The sequence below is a fragment of the Staurois parvus genome, unplaced genomic scaffold (assembly GCF_062004578.1).
Source record: "Staurois parvus isolate SC_StPar_1 unplaced genomic scaffold, SC_StPar_1.0 ptg000218l, whole genome shotgun sequence".
Taxonomy (NCBI): Eukaryota; Metazoa; Chordata; class Amphibia; order Anura; family Ranidae; genus Staurois; species Staurois parvus.
Window position 1 is genome coordinate 5,702,556 of NW_028318014.1, and position 22,404 is coordinate 5,724,959.

The 22,404-nt window shown below is 41.7% G+C and overlaps 1 protein-coding gene across 1 annotated transcript in view; it reads right to left on the reverse strand.

Annotated features, from left to right (window-relative positions):
* Positions 1-22,404, reverse strand: part of FAM81B (family with sequence similarity 81 member B) — a 90,922-nt gene that overhangs the window by 52,418 nt on the left and 16,100 nt on the right. Inside the window, exons 4-5 of the mRNA XM_089679151.1 lie at positions 20,631-20,749; positions 2,022-2,151 (exon numbers count right to left, since the gene is read on the reverse strand). Coding sequence (XP_089535277.1) covers positions 2,022-2,151; positions 20,631-20,749 — 249 coding nt within the window. The remainder of the gene's footprint in view (positions 1-2,021; positions 2,152-20,630; positions 20,750-22,404) is intronic.

Here is a 22,404-nt window from a genome sequence, read left to right on the forward strand (position 1 = left end):
ATTGGTAAGCTGCAATATAATTAATATTTGCCTTTTGGATTTATACCACTTTAACAGTGGTAAATTTGCTATAACAGGAAAAAACAGAATAATGAAATAACAGACTTTAACCCATTTATAAGAAATATTCTTTCACCTTGTCTAATCTTAGCTACTGCATGACTAAAGTCAAGTGATGTATTACAGCCTGCACACAGTCAGATACCACAAGCAAATCATTCAGACCGAGGTGAATGATACGCTAATCACCTTGAGAGTGACTCACATAAGTTCTACTATGTAATAGATAAATCTGCTAATCGTAGAAGAAATATTGGTGCTTTAAGACATTCCTCATTTGGAGAGATGATGCCAAGTTCAGCCCCCTCACTGTCTGTGGGAAGTGTCACAACAGGCAGCATATGCTGGGAGAGCCTGATAATACAGCATAGTACAATCCTCATCTATATTCCCCATTCCTGGAGCATAGCCGCTGAAAGGCTAATCTAATGGAACCAGGGGCGGACTGACCATTTGGAAACTCGGGCACTGCCCGAGGGCCCGGGGTCAGTAGGGGGCCCCATGAGATGCCCCTGGTACCTTTTTCATAGGTTTTTTTGAGTTTGGGCAAGGACACACGGTCCCCATGATCCCCTATTGCCCGGGGGACCCATGAGTTGTCAGTCCGCCCCTGACTGAGACACCGAACTGGCTGGCTGAACAATCGTTCGGGGTCTGTATAGCTGTGCTAATGTACATGCCAGCACATCATTAACCCCTTCAAGTTCAGATGTCTTAAATTAATTTTTGTCTATGTGTCTCTTCAATGTAAGGGCATTAGGTGACAGATTTTAAAGGAAACCTGTATTCAGAAAAAATGGTGGATCTTAATAATTTATTTCAGGTTTCCTTTAAAGATACAATAGTGTTCGGGCTATAGTAATGAGAAAAGGGGTGCCTGTCAGCCACAGACTGCTTTTGACAGAACAATCCAGGTGTCAATGAGCCCTAATGGTGTTTTGAGCTCCTAAGTTCGCACAAGTTGACCTGAAACAAGCATGCAACCAGTGAAGTTGTGGGGAGGTGCAGTGTGGTGCGGCAGCAGTAAAGACATAGAGTACAGTTGCAGAAAACTCAAACCTTGTATTACAAAGAATGCCAACTACAATCAACCCCAGTGGGAGACCACCACTTAGGGTAACACTCACAGTTTCTTGACATTGAGGCAGTGGATAAAGATGCACGGACATCATCTGTCTTCAGAAGGTGGAATGTGGCCCGACAACAGGGAGGCTACAGTCCAGGTTTGCGGTTTCCTAACCTGTCCCTACTTGACTGGAACCTTTTCCTGCCGCTATCACCTTCCCTGACAGTCGGGTGCTCTTTTCCTACTCTAACAACTTTTCAAAATGCACTCCAAAACCCGAGTGCAGGGACTTATAAAGACTCTGCTGACCCAAGATGGCCACCAAGGATTACATGAATGCAGCGTAGACAAAAATAGGAAACCATAGAGAAAGCATTTTTCTCCTGACTTCCTCTCCAGGCTGTGGTATCGTTCCGGTTGAGTGGAGACAGCAGACTGCACCTGCATGCAAAGTGAACTCTTTATCTGCATATTTATTTCTGCTCAACCAATGAATTAGCATGACATCCATGCAATTAGGATTTTCAGAAAGCGGTCACATTTCAGTCCATACAGGTTCAGTTGAACCACTTTTGGGTGGACTGACCCTTCAAATGACTACAGATAGCTCCTCCTGCATGACCCATGAGGATCTAAAATACTCACTGATAGTCTGCTGGCACATAAAAATGGTCAAAATTTTGTATGGTGATGGAGAAACATTAATAAAAGAGTAATGGCTACTGGTGTAGATACATAGGAAAAAGCTATATGGCCAGCCTTCGATGGGCCCTGGTGCTTCTGGATCCCATAGCAATCACAAGACCTGATGTATCAACAGTTATGCTATTTGTGTGTCATCATAAGAGGACAAAGCTCAGTTCTCTTTCCTGTGGAGAGAATAATGCATCCTAACCTTCAGGTCCAGCTCTTTCACATGTGCCTGCACAACTGCACTGCTACTGCGACTCTCCTTCTCCCGGGCCTGCAATTCCTGCTTTGTTGCTAATAGATCCCCGGATAACCTTGCTATGCTGGCATCACACCTGAAGTAAAAACAAACGTTTTATGCAGTTAGAATATCAGTTTCTACATCAATTTCCTTTCCTAATAAAATGACCACAAAGATTGAATGTACAAACCTGAGACTAGGGATGGACAGCAGATTACTGGGACTGAAATCACAGGTGTATGGGAAGGCTGTTCAAAGCAATGACGGGAGCTGTGACCATTCACATGTATCCACACATCAAGCAGTTAGGGACAAATGATGGGTCCTGGATGCAATCTATCTGTGGCCAGAGCCCATCCTCTCTCCCCAGACTCTAGTAACCATTCGATACATGTGATATGAACAGGAGCAGATAGCAACAGCTCCTATCAGCCTGTCATTGCTTTGTATAGTCTTTCCCCTGAAGCTGTTTGCAATCAGCTATGGTACCAGCTGCAGGCATCTGTTCCTTCTTTCAGTAGGAAGCTTCTGTCTAGTTGTGAATGAGTCAGTAAGAAGGGTACGAGCTACATTTACAGTATAACTGTACATTTAAATCCATACAAGATGTTATTAAAGCAGAGTTCCAGACATTTTTGTGTTTATTAAAATTCAGCAGCTACAAAAACTGTAGTTGCTGACTTTTAATAAACACTCACTTACCTGTCCCAGGGTACAGCGATGTGCTCACCTGCGATGTCCCTTCTCTCTTTCTTCTCTCCAATGGTGTGGGCATCTCAACTGTGGGCACCAGGCTGTGACAGCTTGCAGCTTCACAGCCATTGCCCACTGCGCATGAGCGAGTCGCGCTGTATATCCTAATTGGTCCGGCAGTCTTCTGGGACCTGTGAAGATTCCCAGGAGACTGTGGGAGGGAGGAGGGGGCCGAACTTCCAGCTCACTTCGCTGCAGTGAAGTGAGCCGGAAGTGGGAGCGGGTACCTGTCAAAGCCAGGTACCCGCTCCCCCCCAAAAGGTGCCAAATATGGCAGTGGAGGGGGGGAGGAGGCAAACAACTGGAGCTTCCACTTTTGGGTGGAACTCTACTTTAAGAAAAGTACCATTTAAACTGTCTAGGATTTAATAGACAAATGTATTTATATATACAGTATATATAGTCAGTTTTAGTGACACTAAACTCTGGTATGCATTTGTAACTCAAAAAAGTACTTTCTATTGCTCTCCACCTCCAACAAATCTCCAAAATCCTTTTATTTGTTGCTGTGACCTGACTTCTTGTTAGAGGTTGGCTACATCAGTCTCCATCGTCCTGCTGTATGTAGGAACGTAGCCACCCTCCCTTGCTCACTCCAGAGATGGACTTGGTACCATGGACTATAGAATTTGTAATGTGCATAGAGTGGTGCATATGATCTCACCTAGTTTGCACTGCTTCTCCTGAATGGAATTGTGGGGGAAAAGCAGAGCTTGGGAGTTCACAGGGAGGATGTTACCAGGAGGCAAAAAAACATAGTAAGAAACTAAAGTAGATGAGTAGCCCTCTGTTCAGGAGGGGGAGTATGAGAAGTGCCCCCCCAAACCGGATATTGTGCTAAACCTGTAGGTAAGTAGAAGAACCAGAACCTTCACCAAGGTAAAGAGTGGGTTTGATTATAAAGTAGGTAGTGCCTTCACCCAGGATGAGGACTGTGAACAGAGGGGGATCCATTCCAGGAGGATTATTAAGTAATATAAACAATGTAAATGGAAGCACTAGAACCACTACATCCAGAATATAACATTAACTATAAGTATATAGATGCACACCAGCATAGATACTGTATGATACAAGCTTTACATAAGAAGAGATTAGTAACTGTACATGCATCCAATGTACTAACAGGTATTATCAGCAAAAGGGCTCAATAGGAGTCCTGGTGGATTTATGTGCATATACCTGGGTATATACTGTATATTTATTATTAGAGATACGCCAAATTAATGATGCGGCAAAGTACAGTTGCAAGGGCCCCTGAGGATGATGCAGAGTTTGTCTTTGTGATGGGAACCTGGAGACAAGATTAGCGGTCACGGGGGGATCCTCCAACTGTTGTGCGACCAGCCTGTAATGGGACTTCTCACCGGCAGGAACTACGGTGTGGCAATGGAATGCAGAGTCTGCCAATCATCTGCTCTTCACTTTAGTCCCTCCCTTGCAGTCACTGTTAATGTTGACATCAAATTTTGATTTAGTTTTAGTCATAGTCTTTTGACTAAAATGCCCTTTTAGTTTTAGTCGTACTTTATTCAAATTTTTTCTTCAATGAAATTAACACTGCTTGTACAGTATAATAGTCTCTTCTGGTCCAGGATTTAGTAGGATGGACAGGGCATGTGGCTGAGATTTTCTATCTCTCTTCACTTCCTCCTTTTGGTGTATCAAAGCCAATGACCCAGGAGCAGGAAGTGCATACAAAATATACTGTATATATAGGCAATTACAAAATTCAGAGAGTAGAGGGGAGTAGATGCCTACACACTGCCCGAGTGAAATCTTTCAGTCCTGTCAAAGGCAACACAGCATGCATAGTAAACATAAATTTAGGAAAACTAAATTGCACTACCCTCTCCCCATTACAATAGCTCACTGAGGAAAAAACAACACGTTAGTAACTATATATACCAGGTGAAGCAAAAACAGCAACATGTTTCCTAAATTGGAGACTGCTCCTGCCCAAACATGGTACAAGTGTGGTTAAGTGATAAACTTGAGATCTACCAAATTATCATAGATCAAAATGGATGGAGGATGTCTAATTCTCTGCTCACCTTGCACATCCCTCTAAGGTGGTCATGTGTTTTTAGGCACTGAACTAGGATGGGATAGTCATGGGATGGGATGGCACTGGCTGGGTAGAAGAACTGGATCCATGACTAGACATACAAACTCTGGAGATTCAGGGTTCAGTGACTGTCTTGGAGGAGAGAGTGCTGTTGAGCTAGAGGCATCAGGAACTGCAGTCCAATCACCATGGATCACCCTCATGGGTGTCAGGAAGGTCAGTTGAGAGCTCTGCCTGAAGCTGGGGAGAGTCACACTCTGGAGTGTCATCTGAGCCCTCTTCATCACAGACTTGAGGAATAGGCAGCAAATTATTTCTTTGATCCTGCCTTCTGGTCCCTTTATCCTGTATACTGAGATTCCAGGCAAATTGTTCACCACTGTAAAGATCTCCTTCCTCCATCTGTCAGCCAGCTTATGCTTTGCAAATGCTCCCAAGTTCCAGAGCAATACTCAGTCACCTGGTTTCAGATCTCTGTATCTTACACAGAGATAAAATCTTCTTTTATTCCCTTCATTTATTTTAGCTGATCTTTTGCAGCTAAACAGTAAGCAGACCAAAGGGTATCTTTCAGACAAGCCACATATGGGTCATGACTTTCATGACTAATATCATCAGTGGAGACTCCTAGCAGGAGGTCAATGGGCAAGCTAGGCTCCCTCCCAAACATCAGGAAACAGGAGGGAGTCCTGTACTCTCACACCTGGTGTGGTTATAAGCATGAACCATTGTTTCAACCCTGTGGCTCCAGATACGCTTGTTGTCAGAAGGTAGGGTATCAAGCAGGGACCTTTTGAATCTTTCAGGGAGAGTATCAAATTCAGGGTGATAAGGGGTGGTTTGACTTTTGTTACTGTTCAGCAGCTGTAAAGTAACTCTTTAATTACCTTGCTTTGCTGACCTCAGTGTAACCTGTGGGGTAGGCCTTAATGAATGAAATACTTCTCCCAAAGCACCCTTACAACTGTAACTTCCCTTTGATTTTTGGTAACAAAGGCTTGGGCATATTGTGTAAAGTTGCCAGCTACAACCAATACATTTCCAATTTCTCTTGAATCATTGTCAATGCAGAAAAAATCTATACAGACTACGTGTATATCGCCCAAACTCTGTACGTTCCCCATTGGAGCAGCTTGAAACTGGTAAGGTTTTCCTCTGTAAATATCTGAGGCACCATCTACATAGACCAGTCATGATATCTCTCATCTTGAACTAGGCCATAAGTTTCTTAAGGTGTCAGGTGGCCATGGTGATCATGCAGAATTCTGAAGACCACCATTCAGAAACAATATGGGAGAACCAGTTCTCATCTCACAGGGTGATCATAATACACCACACGACAGAGCAGTCCTTTGTCTATTTTAAAATTCTCCAAATATTTTAGGAACTGAACACAACTAGCATGTAAAGCCTTCCTCAACATCACTTGACCTTTGGCACTTACAGCCCTATATAGAGGACCAATTATGGGGTCGGCCTTCCAACTCCTGATCATCTGTTGTGGAGATATTGAGCAGTTCTCAACCTAGCACAATGTCTCAGGGCAGGAGAACATGTTTGGCATAACTTCTGGTCTACCACCTATGGAGTTTATTAGCTGCATTTCAGAAAAAGACACTTGATCTTCACGTATTGCAGCCATAGCACACACAGTCCCAATGCCAGGACCATTCACTGTGTTTTGTAACAGAAGCCAATCTTGGACGTCCAGATAGAGCATTAGCTCCAATGTTATTTGGCTCAGGTTTGTACTTCAGAGTGAATGGATAAGGCAGACAGCCAATGTTGTCCTGTGGCATCTAGTTTGGCTGTGGTTAGAACATGCACCAAAGGGTTATTGTCTGTTCTTACTTCAAACATAGCTCCATACAGATAATCATGCAACTTATCAATGATGGCCCATTTAAGTTCTAGGAAATACAACTCGTGGACCAGGTAGTTACAGTTGCAAGAAAAAGTATGTGAACCCCTTGGGATTACGTGGAGTTTTGCATGAATTGGGCATAAAATGTGCTCCGAACGTCATCTAAGTCACAACAATAGAAGAACACAGTCTGCTGAACATAATACTACACAAACATTAGATGTTGCCATGGTTTAATTGCACATACCATGTAAACATTCACAGTGCAGGGAGGAAAAAGTATGTGAGGCCCTAACTTAATGACTTTTCCCAGAGCTAATTGGAGCCAGGAGTGAGCCAACCTTGACTCCAATCAGTGTGTTGATATTGGATGTGTTGCTGACAGCTGTCCTGCCCTTAAAAAACACACACCTGTTTTGGGTTTACTGGTTTCAAGAAGCACTGTCTGATGTGAACCATGCCTCACAGAAAAGAGCTCTCAGAAGACCTACGATCAAGAATTGTTGACTTGCATGAAGCTGGAAAGGGTTACAAAAGTATCTCCAAAAGCCTTGATGTTCATGTGTCCACGGTAAGACAGACTGTCTACAAATGGAGAAAGCTTAGCACTGTTGCTACTCTCCCTAGGCGTGGTCTTCCTGTAAAAATGACTGCAAGAGCACAGCGCAGAATGCTGCATGAGGTAAAGAAGAATCCCAGAGTGTCAGCTAAAGACCTACAGAAATCTCTGGCACATGCTAACATTTTTGTTGACACATCTACAATAAGGAAAACATTAAACAAGAATGGAGTACATGGGAGGACACCACGGAGGAAACCATTGCTGTCCAAAAAGAATATTGCAGCACGTTTGAAGTTTGCAAAAGAGCACCTGGATGTTCCACAGCACTACTGGCAAAATATACTGTGGACAGATGAAACCAAGATTGAGTTGTTTGGGAAGAACACACAACACTATGTGTGGAGAAAAAAAGGCACAGCGCACCAACATCAAAACCTCATCCCCACTGTAAAACATGGCGGAGAGAGCATCATGGTTTGGGGCTGCTTTGCTGCCTCAGGGCCTAGACGGATTGTTGTCATTGATGGGAAAATGAATTCCAGAGTTTATCAAGACATTTTGCAGGAAAACGTACGACCATCTGTCTGCCACCTGAAGCTCCGCAGAGGATGGGTGATGCAACAGGACAATGACCCAAATCATACAAGTAATTCAACAAAACAATGGCTGCAACAGCACAGAATACGCCTTCTGGAGTGGCCCAGTCAGAGTCCTGACCTCAACCCGATTGAAATGCTGTGGCATGACCTTAAGAGAGTGATTCACACCAGACATCCCAAGAATATTGCTACACTGAAACAGTTTTGTGAAGAGGAGTGGTCCAAAATTACTCCAGATCGTTGTGCAGGTCTGATCTGCAACTACAGGAAACGTTTGGTTGAGGTTATAGCTGCCAAAGGAGGGTCAACCAGTTATTAAGTCCAAAGGTTCACATACTTTTTCCTCCCTGCACTGTGAATGTTTACATGTTATGTGCAATGAAACCATGGCAACATCTAATGTTTGTGTAGTATTATGTTCAGCAGACTGTGTTCTTCTATTGTTGTGACTTAGATGATGTTCAGAGCACATTTTATGCTCAATTCATGCAAAACTCCACGTAATCCCAAGGGGTTCACATACTTTTTCTAGCAACTGTATGTCTTATTCTGAGGCTTAGGCCAGTTCTCCAGTTCCTCAGCTTTGGCTGGATCAGTGGCCACTCCTTCAGCAAAGACATTGTGACCCATATAGGTGACTGATGACCTGCAGAAGTTGCACTTGTCTACTGACAATTTCAGTCCCTCTTATTTTGGGCAATGAAATACTTGCATGGGTCATTCTTTATACTCTTCTAGTGTAGCCCCAAACACATTAATGTCCTCAAGGTACACAAGACATTTTCTGGGTACTAGATCAACCAAAACTCTTTCTATTAACCTTTGGAATGTTGCAGGTACACCTCTTATGTCTTGTGGCATGAGAGTAAATTGATAGAAACCCAAAGGACATATAAAGGCTGTCTTTTCTTGATCTTCAAGTGCCATTGGAACTTAGTAGTCGCCCCAAATAAGTTGAGCACGGTGAACCAACAATTTCCATTTAAAGCCTCCAGATCTTCTTCAGTTCTGGGCAGTATATACTGATCGGGTATTGTCCTCTGATTCAGAGTTCTGTAATCTACACACAGGGAGATGGATTCACATTTTTTCTTACTGCCACAATGAGGGAGGCATAGAGACTCTTACTATTCACAATGATCCCCTTTCTTCTGATGCAATGTCTGTCTTACCTCCACATTTTTTGGAGCTATCTTCCAGGGTCTTTCTTTGAAGGGAGTAGCATCAGTTATTCAGTGTGCTGGGCATGCTTAACGCAGCCTACATCTATATCATCTGTAGGGAACCTCTCCAGAAAATCTGACAATTGCCGTGTAATTATTGTTCCAGAGCTCTGGCAACTTCAAGTCACTCAAATCAATGTTGAGAGTAGAAGCTAAATTTCTGACTTGGACCCTGCACAATTCAGCATAGGGGTAACACCCACTAAGGACCAATTATGACAGGATGGGGAGAACAATTTTTCACAGTCACAACTGTAGATAATTCCACTCTGGCGCTCCAGTCCTTTCTCTCAGGAATCACCATCCACCCTTATTTGTTCATCATTTCTTCAAGAGTGTCCATGAGGACATAACTTTTATTCCCAAGCAGCTTGGGGGCAATACTTGAGGCTGCACTTAGCACTCTCTCTCTCCCTGGTGGAATTGAATTTCCACTAGATGTTCATCGATGTGATACACCACTGTATACTGATAGCTAACAGAGAGATCACAGAGCTCTTGAAGTTCAGATGGGATTTCAACTTGATCAGAAGAAACAGTCCTACCTCATTCAAGAAACTTCTGGAAACTAAGCAATCACAGGCTCTACAGGCTATGCTCCACCAAAACTGGAAGCTCATGTGGGTAAATGTTCCTCCCTCCCATTTTTGTTCCATTTTAATTCGTTGATGAAAATGGAATTGATTTTCGTCATAGTTTTCATCAATTGATGAACATATGGGGCAATTTTCGTTTAGTTTTTGTTACTGGAAATATATCGTTGACAATAATTATGATGAAAATGTTTTCTTTGACAAATGTAACACTGCTAAAAGCAGTATGTACAGCTGTACAATTAGTGCCCAGTATCACTGAAGTTGTGTGGGAATCACCTGTGTCAGGACAGACAAGAGCCATGATATCCATAGGAATGACACCCTTGTTTTCTAAACAGTCATAGGAACAGTCATAGTTACATGCAAGCTTCCACCAACAGGGTATGACACAGTGTTCAAGCCCCGCAATTCCATTGTTTCATTAAGCTGAAGAGGTATGATGGAAGTACCATAGAATGAACGGTAAATAAGGGTAACTTGGGAACCTGTGTAAAATAATAGGAAATAATAAGAATTGTACGCCTATTGACAGTGACATTAACTGTAGACTTAGAGCCTATGAGGGGTCTTCTTGGCTTTGACCAGAAATGCCTAACTCTGCGTGTATGGGAATGCCACACTTAGCATTGTTCACCCAGAGCTCTAATGACACTGTTTTGCAGTATGACCAGTGTGACCACACCTGAAACAACTTCAAGAATCTCCACCACCCGTGAAGCAACTGGTTGGTAAGAATGTTCTCTTTGGGCGAGTTAGAATGGTAATCCTCTTCTGGAATACTTTTCACCTTCTAATAGTACATAACCGAATGTCAGCCTCCTGTTTTTTCACTAACTTTATTATCTCATGGAGAGAAGGAATTCTTTCAGATAACATCAATTTGATAAGCTATGTAAAAGGATGATGTGGTAGTAAACCTCTTACTAACTGACTGGTCCTCATAAAGTCCACTGCAGAAGGACGATTAATAAAATTGGAAACATCTTCCCCTTCTTTCTGAAGAGACAGACAGTGATCAGATAGTACATGTACTATATGTAGACCATTGCGCTTAGTCCTTCATGATTGTCTCGATACAGACAGATCAATTCCACAGCTGAGGACCACAGACTTTCAGTGACACGCTGTTGTTTGCCTTCTTCTGAACAGGACCACTCCCTTAGGCAATGGAGATTGTGCTTTTTCCAGACTATGAAACTTTCTTCTCTTTATGACACAGGGACCTTACCAGAAAACACTTTTAACATCCTGTAATGTGCTATCTGTAAACCATGTGCTAACATTCCAATCAGTTTGGCTAAAGTACCGATTGCATTTTCACTAGGATAAATATTTTTTTTCCCTGGGACAAGGGGAGAACATCCTGGAGCAGTAAAACTTGCAAAGGAGAAATGACAGCAGAGAGCTGGGATGTGCAGGCTATGCTCTCCTCTCCTGTGGAGCAATCCTCCATAAAACAAATGACATAGGATTGCTCTTTCATTGGCGTGTTCAGTGTTTGATTCATTCCCTGGCTCCCTGCTGCCGAGAGATGAGCAATCATTGGAAGAGATAGTGGGCGGGGTAATTAAACTGTGTACAGCCCAATCCAAGAGTGACCATGTGTCATCCGCTGTATGGAGGATTTGGGGGGGAGCTTACAGGATGGGGGAACTGTACACAATGAAAGGAGAGGGGGTAACAATCATTTGTGCTTGTGTACGGTGGGAGGATTTTATGCTGGGAAGGGTAATTTGGAGGGGTTTTAGCTAGAGGTGTTTTGGAGAATTTGTCCTAAGTGGGGTGATTGAAGGAAGAGGATTGGTGCGGGCAGGGGGGATTTGTGTAAGGAGGGGGGATGGGGGGGATTTGTGCAAGGCGAGGGGATTGGATTTGTTTTAGAAGAGGGGATTGGGGGGGGGGGTTGTTTTCAGAGGGGGCATTGGGGGGATTTGTACTAGGAAGGGGGTTTGGGGGAATGTGTGCTAGGAGAGGGGACGGGGATGGGGGGGGCGGGGGGGTTGTGCTAGAAGGAGGATTTGGGGAAGGGATTTTTGCTAGGAGGGGGGATTTGGGAGTTGTGCTAAGAGGGAGAATTTGGGGGGGTGATTTTTTCTTGGAGAGGGGATTGGGGGGAATTTGTGCTAGGAGGGGGATTGGGAGGGGTTATGCTGGGGGGGGGGAATTTGTGCTAGGAGGGGGGGTTTGGGAGGGGAGGAAGGATTTGTGCTGGGAAGGAGAATTTGGAGTGGGTTGTGCTAGGAGGAGGGATCTAGAGGGATTTTTGCTAGGAGGAGGGGCTAGGGAGATTTCTGCTAGGAGGGGGATTTGGGAGCTAGAATTTGTACTAGGATGTAAAATTTGTGCTAGGAGGGGTGAAGTAGAACTAAAGATGAAGTTTTATTTTTTTTGGGGGGGGGTGCAAGTAGCTGGTCTTGCCTAGGGTGCAAAATAGTCTAGCATCAGCCCTGGTTCATTGTAATATATATTGGTAAAGGAAAGAAATATGGGGGCTGTCGTCACTGAACTCTTGAAAGACTAGTGGCATGTCTATTATGCTGACGCATTAACTTCAATAGCAACCAATCAAAATGAACTCTGCTGACCTCAGACCCAGGCGAGATGAATTGTGATCAGTCGGTGTTGGTTATTGCACTTAAATAATTAGCACTAAAGAATTAGAACCTTTTTGTTTAATAGGGCTGCCTGGCTATAACCTGAAGATATATGCAAGTTCTACATTAATTAACATTTTTGGAGGTTTCCTCTTCAAGTGAGATACCACTCAGAAGATGAGGATATTAGCATTTAATTTAGAAAAGCATCCAGGTGCAGAAGAAAACTGCAGCAGCTATCCTGCACTTTCTTATTTTTCATTATAGAATCTGAATGGGATGTGTATATGTATATAAACAGTCTTGATATTATGCATATTTTGAACTTTGTACAGCTATAGATCAGTTTGAAATATCTGACTGGCTGTGTGTCACTAAGGGTGTTAAGCTCTACATCTTTTCCTAGGTTTAATTGTGAAATTACAATAATAGATATTTCTTCAGGTACTGGCAGCACTTGTTAACAAATGTCCTTCCTGACACTAATAAATAGCAGCTGGCCTGCTTATTAAATTCCCTCTTTATCAAATTAAGACAATTCAGCGTGTCAGCAATTTCTCTGTCTTCCCCGTCATTTAGCTTGCCATGAAATAACAGATAAGCATTTTTTCTCATTAGATATTCAACCTTCTTTCAAAATGTATCAAATGTAATATTGATTTTGTATTTAAAGTGAAACTATATAAAAACATCCACAGCCTACTACATATATTGAACAGACTTTAGCAGATTTTACTACAGATTCCTATTTGATTCTGTTCTAGAGATGCCAAAAGCACCCTTTTCCTAGGGACTACTAATTTTTATTTTAAAACTGAAAGACAAATGGGAGATTCTGAGGAAGTCAGGTCGGAATTTTTAAGAGATTAGCAAAGAGATTGTAATCCAAGAGTAAAATTTGATTTAGAGGGTCATAAATAAAAATCAGAAAAAGTTTAAACTTTTGCATGCTTTAGGTGACACATTTGATTGTAAACATCTTTCACCCTCAAAGTGGCGTTAGACTAAGGTAATAGCTAGCAAAGAATAAATACATTATGTAAAATCTGCGCTTTCAAATTATGTACATAAAGCAGGGGCGGACTGACCATTTGAGCACTTGGGCACTACCCGAGGGCCCGGGGTCAGTAGGGGGCCCCATGAGATGCCCCTGGTACCTTTCATTGTCTTTTTCATAGGCTTTTTTGGGTGTGGGCGAGGACACAGGGGCCCCATGATCCCCTATTGCCCGGGGACCCCATGAGTTGTCAGTCTGTCCCTCACATAAAGTTATACAGAGACATTTAGGTGGTCATTCCATAAGGAAGAGAGTTGTTCAGTGTTTTACATCAGTGGTATATGACCCATTTTTTTCACCATAGTAAGTCAACCAGTTGCAAGGAAGAACAATTAAAAATGTGTAATATAATACTGTTGTGTTAGAACACAGAGTGCTGACTTTATAGAACTATCGTCCCCCTTTCTTCATGGGATTGTGTAAAACAGGGGTGCTCAACCTTCTGAAGAGTGAGGGCCACTCAACGTATTTGGTAACTGGTTGTGGACCACAATGAAATTAAATGGTTCAGCATACTGAACATTTTCTTCTGCAGCCGCTGAATGCTGGTGGAAGGGAGAAGAGGAGAAGCCAGCTTTCAGCAGTTGCAGGAGTAAAATGAAGATATTTGATTGCTGTATATGCCGCTCCCACCACCCCTCCTGTCCAAGTGTAAAACAGAATGTGACAGGAAGGCCACACAGGCCCCCTGGAGCATGGTGCAGGCTCGCCATTGCAAATACTGATGCTACACCAGTGGTTGGCGGGTGTGGTAAAAACACATCCCAGCTATGGGATTCTACAACCCCCAAATCGCAAATGTAAAAAAAAATTAGTCCTCACTGTCCTGAGCCCCCAATAAGGCTGATTTCACACTGATGCAGTGCAGTTTACCCACACCGTGGGTACAGCACAGTGCACCTGCGGGTTTCCTGCAGGTTAGCTGCTCTTTGCCATAGACTTCTATTATGTGGTGCACTTTCTGAAAGCGCACCAAAACTCTTGCATTCAGTTTGAGGAGGAGGGCCCCATCAGAAGGCTCCGAGGGCCCTTTTTCCAATAGGTAGAGAAGTTACGTTCTTGACTGGCTCTTGATAAGCTTCAAATAAAGGTAGAAAATGCCACAAGAGACATAAAAATTTCCCATAGAAACCATGCAATTCAGGAAGGTTCAGGACTACTCTCCACCCAATTTATAATTTGTTCCAAGGATTCATTCTTCTTCCTGTGACACACCTATTCTGCCACTGAAGGAACCTGGCCAGACCTCTAGTGTCTCTCTATAATAGTAAGTGCTGCCATCAGCACATGTCTTAAGACATCTTTTTTAATGGTTTTGAAAAAGCACAGAAGAACTGACAACAGGGTAATGCAATGATCAGGCTAAATGTCAGTGTCCATGATTTTGTCATATAATGGTATAATGAGTGAACATTTTTTCCATTGGTGAGTAATCATGCCTCTCTCCTTTTAAATGCATATATTAGGTGTAAACCTCATTCTTTTAGAAATCGGTACTGTGGCAATTTATAAAACATGCGCATTACTTGCTAGTAGTTTTTAGCTATTTATTCTGGCTGTGATCATATTAATATGATAGTGTGGAGACTATTAAAGCAGTAGTAAACGGCAGCTAAAAAAAAAAGAAAAGAAAAGTAATGTCATAATGTGCTAGCATGCATCGCATAATAGCACATTACTATAAAATGAAGCCCTGTCACCGCAGCAGAGGCTTCCATCTTCACCTGGTCTTCCTCCCAATTTCACAAGTTCCAGCCGTCTGACTGACGTCACTCTCAACTGACGTCACTCTCGTGCATATAGTACTCAGGCCATAGTACTCTGAAGGAACAGCACAGGTATGCTCTCAAAAAGAGCGAACATCTCCTAAACAGTGCAAATTTAGGAGATATTCATTTTTACTTTATTATAAGCTTACCTGTAAGTAAAAGTGTCAAAAAAAAAGTTTACTACCAATTTAAACTTAAGTGATTGAAATTTCCCACCTTTCCTGATCAGCTAATAAAAAGTTTATATGACTTTTAGGCAGGCCTATAGAGACTCAGCTCCTCTCTAAAAGTAACATTTATATAATTAGCTACTCAAATTTTCCCTGTTATGTGTGTACCATTAACCTACAGTGAGGAGCAGAAGTATTTGAACACCCTGCGATTTTGCAAGTTCTGGGAGACAGAAAAAAAAAAAAAAAATTCAGGAAATCACATTGTACGATTTTTAACCTCATTGGCGGTATGATTCTTTTTTGTGCTGAAAGCGGTACCATTTTTTTGCATGGAAATATCTAGTTTTTTATTGTAGGCTATAATTTTTAGGAATAACTCACTGAAATCTGTACTAACAAGAGTCTATTAAACATTACGGATATGATAAAATTTGAAACACGAAATCATAAATTATAATTTAATAAATAATCATAAAAAATAATAATATACAAATAATAAATTTAATTCAATAATATAATCAAGCCAAAAACACTGAAATTTGAAATGCAGAGGCAAATTCGCACATCGCTGAGTAAAGTCGCAGAATCGTTTTCAGTGTCTGATGACGAATTTCCCCACGAATCATTATCACTCAATTCTGCAAGTGGTTCTGATTTACTATCACTGTTCTAAAACCGCTTTTGACGTAAAGGGACACTTTTTGGACGCCATGGACTTTTCTAAGTTTCCAGGCATAAAGAACATTCAAAATGCAGGCAGGGCACAAGACAAAGCAGTAGGGACAAAATGTATGTGAAATGCATTGAAATAGCAATGACAGCAAAAATAACATTTTTTAAAAAATTCAAATTTCCCGCCGGCGCCCGTACGTCCCGAAGTCACATGGACCGGAACACAGAAGCGGATGCCGGCATCGGCCGGAGGAGATGGCCGGGGACGCTGGAGGGGACACATCGTGGGAGCGAAGGACAAGGTAAGTGCTGCAGGGACCCCCAGAGCAGCGCCGCATGGTAAGCCCGAGTGTAGCTCGGGGTTACCGCTTTTGGTATAGAAATTTTACCCCGAGCTACACTCGGGAACACCGCTAAGGAGGTTAAAGAATTTATTTGTCTTGCACTGCTGAACATAAGTATTTGAACACCTGAGAAAATCAGTGTTAATATTTGGTACAGAAGCCTTTGTTTGCAATTACAGAGGTCAAACGTTTCCTGTAGTTCTTGACCAGGTTTGCACACACTGCAACAGGGATTTTGTCCCACTCCTCCACACAGATCTCCTCTAGATCTGTTATGTTTCGGGGATGTCGCTGAGCAACACGGAGTTTCAGCTCCCTCCAAAGATGTTCTATTGGATTTAGGTCTGGAGACTGGCTAGGCCACTCCAGAACCTTGATATGCTTCTTACGGAGCCACTCCTTGGTTATCCTGGCTGTGTGCTTCGGGTCGTTGTCATGTTGGAAGACCCAGCCACGACCCATCTTCAATGCTCTGACTGAGGGAAAGAGGTTGATACTCAAAATCTCACAATAAATGGCCCCATTCATCCTCTCCTTAATACAGTGCAGTCGTCCTGTCCCCTTTGCAGAAAAGCACCCCCAAAGCATGATGTTACCACCCCCATGCTTCACAGTAGGGATGGTGTTCTTGGGATGCGACTCATCCTTCTTTTTCCTCCAAACACGACGAGTGAAGTTTAGACCAAAAAGTTCTACTTTGGTCTCATCTGACCACATGACTTTCTCCCATGCCTCCTCTGGATCATCCAGATGGTCATTGGCAAACTTCAGACGGGCCTGGACATGTGATGACTTGAGCAGGGGAACCTTCCATGCAATGCATGATTTGAAACCATGACGGCGTAGTGTTCTATCGACAGTGACCTTTGAAACTGTGGTCCCAGCTCCATGTCATTGACCAGCTCCTCCCTTGTAGTTCTGGGCTGATTCCTCACCTTTCTTATCATCAGTGATACCCCACGAGGTGAGATCTTGCATGGAGCCCCAGTCCGAGGGAGACTGACAGTCGTCTCAAGCCTCTTCCATTTTCTAACAATTGCTCCAACAGTTGATCAATTTTCACTAAGCTGCTTGGCGATTGCCCCGTAGCCCTTTCCAGCCTTGTGGAGGTCCACAATTTTGTCTCTGGTGTCTTTTGACAGTTCTTTGAGAGCCAGAATTCTTGCTGTTTCTTAGGTGTTAAAATACTTATGTTCAGCAGAACACCTCTCAGAGTGGAATGCACCTACAATGTGAATTTCAGACCCCTCCATGATTTCTAAGTAGGAGAACTTGCAAAATCGCAGGGTGTTCAAATACTTCTGTTCCTCACTGTAGATGGCATAAAGTGTGCAGAACTAAGTGAGATATAAGTATGGTAAAGGAAAGTGGATAGGTGATGTGTTATTTACGTATTGTTTTAATTCCTTGATCAGTATATGGTCTGATTATGGTAAATTTGAACCTCAGGCAGAGATTATAAAACTATTTTATTATTTATAATTAAAGAGATTATAGTTTAAAAACAATGTCAGATATCGTCAGTTAAGTTGTTGAATGCATTCAGGAACCATTCCTTAACATTTTCCTAAAACTTGATTTAAATTTAATCCTAAATATAGGTGGAGCATGTGTAAAAACTGCTAGAGGAAAGTAGGGAGATATAGTCTGTCAGCAGCACTTATTTTTATTACTGACTAAGGCCCTTTTCACACAAACATTCTAGTCTGCCTGTTCGTTTTTCGGATGGACCTGATCGAAACCTCCATTCTCCTCTATGGAGTGGCAGTTGTAAATGGACATGTGTCTGTTTACACCTACCTACATCCAATCCGATCCAATCCGCTAAAAACAAATGGATGGGAATCTGTTCCACTCCTTCTGGCCGGATTGGATCAGATGGCAGTTGGGTAAAAACAGACAGGCAGTCCGTTTACATCTGACCGCCTATAGAGGAGACTGGGCTGTGTCCGTGTCTGCTCTGCATAAACAAAGTGGACATGGACCTGTCTTCCACCTGCTCAGCGGGGATCAGCAGACAGATTGCAGATCGCAGGCAGAGTCCGCCTTGTGTGAAAGGGGCCTAACTACTAACAAAGACCTGATATTCTGAATGTCAGATTACTTTATTTATTGCTTACTACCAGGAACCTTTAAATGAATGTTTATGGATGTAATAATTCATATTGTGTTGCGCTCCCAGTGAAAATATCTGTGATGTAAATAACTCTATTTACCCTTGGTAAACAAATATATAGTCCAGTGATTGTGCAAGAAATAAAAAATATATATTGCTAAAAAATCATATATATTTTCCACTAATATATGTGGAAATAGTATCCCCAGAAACAATAAGTGATAAAATAATGTGTACTATAACATATCTATAAATAAATCAATATGCATCATGATTAGTAAATATTCAAAAAAATAAATAACTTAAAACATATATATATATGATCTGCAAATTAATTAGTGATATAAATGTCCTTTAAATTCAGTGACTTTGTGCTTGATTAAATCTTGATTTGGGGACTTATTGTGAATCCGTGACTTTCTTTGAATCCTTAATTAGTGAAGATGTATGCTCACCTCCTTCTTAGCCTGCAATTAGGCTATACACACTTGTGGTTCACCTCCTATGGAACCTGCTTAGATGGAATTCCTCCTTTACAGATTGTGAAAACGTGGATATCCGTTATCCTCAATTAGCCCATATGCATTTTTCCATATGTGGGGAAAAAATTGCCAGACATAGTGTTTTATCCTTGTAGAAAGGTTTCTGCTTTATTGCTTTCCAACAGGTACACTCACATAAACAATATGCGGTATAGGATGAATTGCTCAGCTCAAGTAATCCGCCAGCCGTCTAGCCATGCACCCGCCGTCTGTCGAAACACTCCGGCTCTCTCCGAGTGACACCGCAGCCCCACCCACAGGAGTGTTTCGACAGACGGCGGGTGCATGGCTAGACGGCTGGCGGATTACTTGAGCTGAGCAATTCATCCTATACCGCATATTGTTTATGTGAGTGTACCTGTTGGAAAGCAATAAAGCAGAAACCTTTCTACAAGGATAAAACACTATGTCTGGCAATTTTTTCCCCACATATGGAAAAATGCATATGGGCTAATTGAGGATAACGGATATCCACGTTTTCACAATCTGTAAAGGAGGAATTCCATCTAAGCAGGTTCCATAGGAGGTGAACCACAAGTGTGTATAGCCTAATTGCAGGCTAAGAAGGAGGTGAGCATACATCTTCACTAATTAAGGATTCAAAGAAAGTCACGGATTCACAATAAGTCACCAAATCAAGATTTAATCAAGCACAAAGTCACTGAATTTAAAGGACATTTATATCACTAATCAATTTGCAGATCATATATATATATGTTTTAAGTTATTTATATTTTTTTGAATATTTACTAATCATGATGCATATTGATTTATTTATAGATATGTTATAGTACACATTATTTTATCACTTATTGTTTCTGGGGATACTATTTCCACATATATTAGTGGAAAATATATATGATTTTTTAGCAATATATATTTTTTATTTCTTGCACAATCACTGGACTATATATTTGTTTACCAAGGGTAAATAGAGTTATTTACATCACAGATATTTTCACTGGGAGCGCAACACAATATGAATTATTAACTTTAGGGACACAGAGGTAGTAGTGTGTTAAGTGTTTGCGATCCTATCAACATCTGGGACAGTGTGTGTCCATTATTTTGATGATCTTGGGGGATTAACATTGGGTGGATATAAATTGGCTCGCAAGTCACACAGATATCTGCTAAATGTTTATGGATGGACAGCATGTAACTGGATATTTGTATTTAAACGGTATACATATGCTTTCATTGGATATGTATATCATTAAAGTAGATCTAAGTCTTAGCCTGATGATATTTTTATTCTCATAAAATACCATTTTTAATTTTTTGCATCTAATTGCTGCTGATCTCCTGCAACTGCATTGGACCGATTACTTATAGTCACAATGGACCATGTGTGTGCAATGTGTGTCAGCATGTAACACAATGGCAAAGTACGAGCAATTGTGGCCCCATAATAGGAACTACCCGAACAAGGACCATCATGGCAGGATCACCAGGTATTATTTTGCTAAAAGTGGCACAAAAAAACGTTGCAGTTTGAAATTAAAATAAAATGGGAAAAGTGTATTAAACATATCCACTCTATGTAACAGACTCCATGAAAGATATTCTGAAAAAACATTCTTCAACCATGATATTCCACCTTGTCCCAATGCTAACACAAAGTAAATCCATAGAACTAACCTGGCTACACGGCCCCGTAGATCACCAATTCCAGATAGATGTTTCCTATCCAGGTTCTGCACGGCATAGCTTGTTCCTGTGCTTACTGTGTCTCTGGCTCTGATCTCATTTTCCAAAACCTACAATAGCATGAGAAAACCTGACATCATTTTACTGACAATGGCAAATGATCACAACCGGCTGACTATATAGTATCTTGTCTTAAGGCTGGAGGTAAGGATTTTCCCATTAACTCCCCTGACACACTTGGAAGTATGTATTCAATATACTAACAACATGATTAAACTTTGTCTATTATAAATTATTCTATTGTTTTCTTGTTATAAATGCTTTCCCATTTAGTCAATACATATATCAGAATGTGACAACCATTTGTAGTCATTACAAATTGTTATGCCAAAAAACAGAACTAAGGCAATCAGTATCAAACAGTATATAAGCTTTAGTCAATAACGGGCAATTTATTATCTGAGTATGTTTAAAAGGACAAATAAAAAAAACAGAAAGGCTTGTAAAACAAAAAAAGCTGGAACCATATTATTGAACAATTTGTTCTTTGTGTGACAAAAAACAATGGAGTGTACTTTGGCCTCTTATTTTCAGAAACCTCTTTTCATTCTCTTGTCCTCCTATACCAGCAAGGGAGACAAAACTGAAGAGACTGGTAGATACATGGATAGAGATTGCCAAGCTATACTATTAAAATTACTAACTAGGGACATTCTGCTAAAGGTGCCTCTATACAGATTTTTGGTCTTGCTTTTGATTTTGAAGTATAGCATTCCTCCTCTTGGGGTGATGGAGAATGGCATTCTAAGTAGTGTGGCAGGCTAACATTTTCATTTCAGGCTTGGCTTCTTGGTGTATTGTGGGGAGAAAGAGGGAGAGAGAGGGTTGAAGACACAAGATACCCAAAAAGATCATAGTAGCTCAGATATTCTAGTAGTAGTTGTCCTTTTAATAGCAGCCTCTTGGTAGTAGTTGGCCCTGTAATTGCAGCCAAATCAGGTCTATGTAAGATATGTCACAGTCTCTTCTTCAATGGATCTTTCGCTTTCTTTAAACATTTAGTTGCTTGACCCTTTGATAGCAGCCATAGGTACAGTGCTGTGAAAAATGATTTGTCCCCTTCCTGATGTTTTTATTTATTTATTTTTGCATATTTGTCACACATAAACCCAGGACTCTGCATTCACTATATCCGGTCTCCCACAGTACACAGGACATAGAAGTGCAATTATTTTAGTAAATATAAACTGCTAAATACCTTTTCTCATCAGCAGTTAGAGCAGTCTTGTGACTTCTATCTGTGTCCAGCCCACCACTAGCTAAAGCTTGTAGGAGGATTTTTCTTTCTGCTCTAGGAGGATGGAAATTCCCTGACCTCTGAATCTGGAGAGTGCTGATTGGCCCTGTGCTAATCACATACAGTCTCCCAAGAAAAAAAAATATCTCTAGCAGTACACACCAAACAGAGAATGTGCATGCCTACTGTTCAGTCTGAAGATAAGAGGTGGTTCTTGAAAAAGGGGAGGAACAGAGAAGAAAGGATCAAACAGCCTTTTTACACAATGCAGAGGATTAACCCCTTAGGTTCCACAGCTAGTACAACAAGAATGATTTACTGCATATACAGACTGATTTTACTGTTGTGGGCTTAGCAACATGGTAAATAATTGAGATCATCAGGGCAGGGACAAGGGGGAGGGGCAGCAGGGGCAGCTGCCGTGGGCACTGTGGTATTATGTGAGGTGGAGGGGGCGCCACAAGGAGA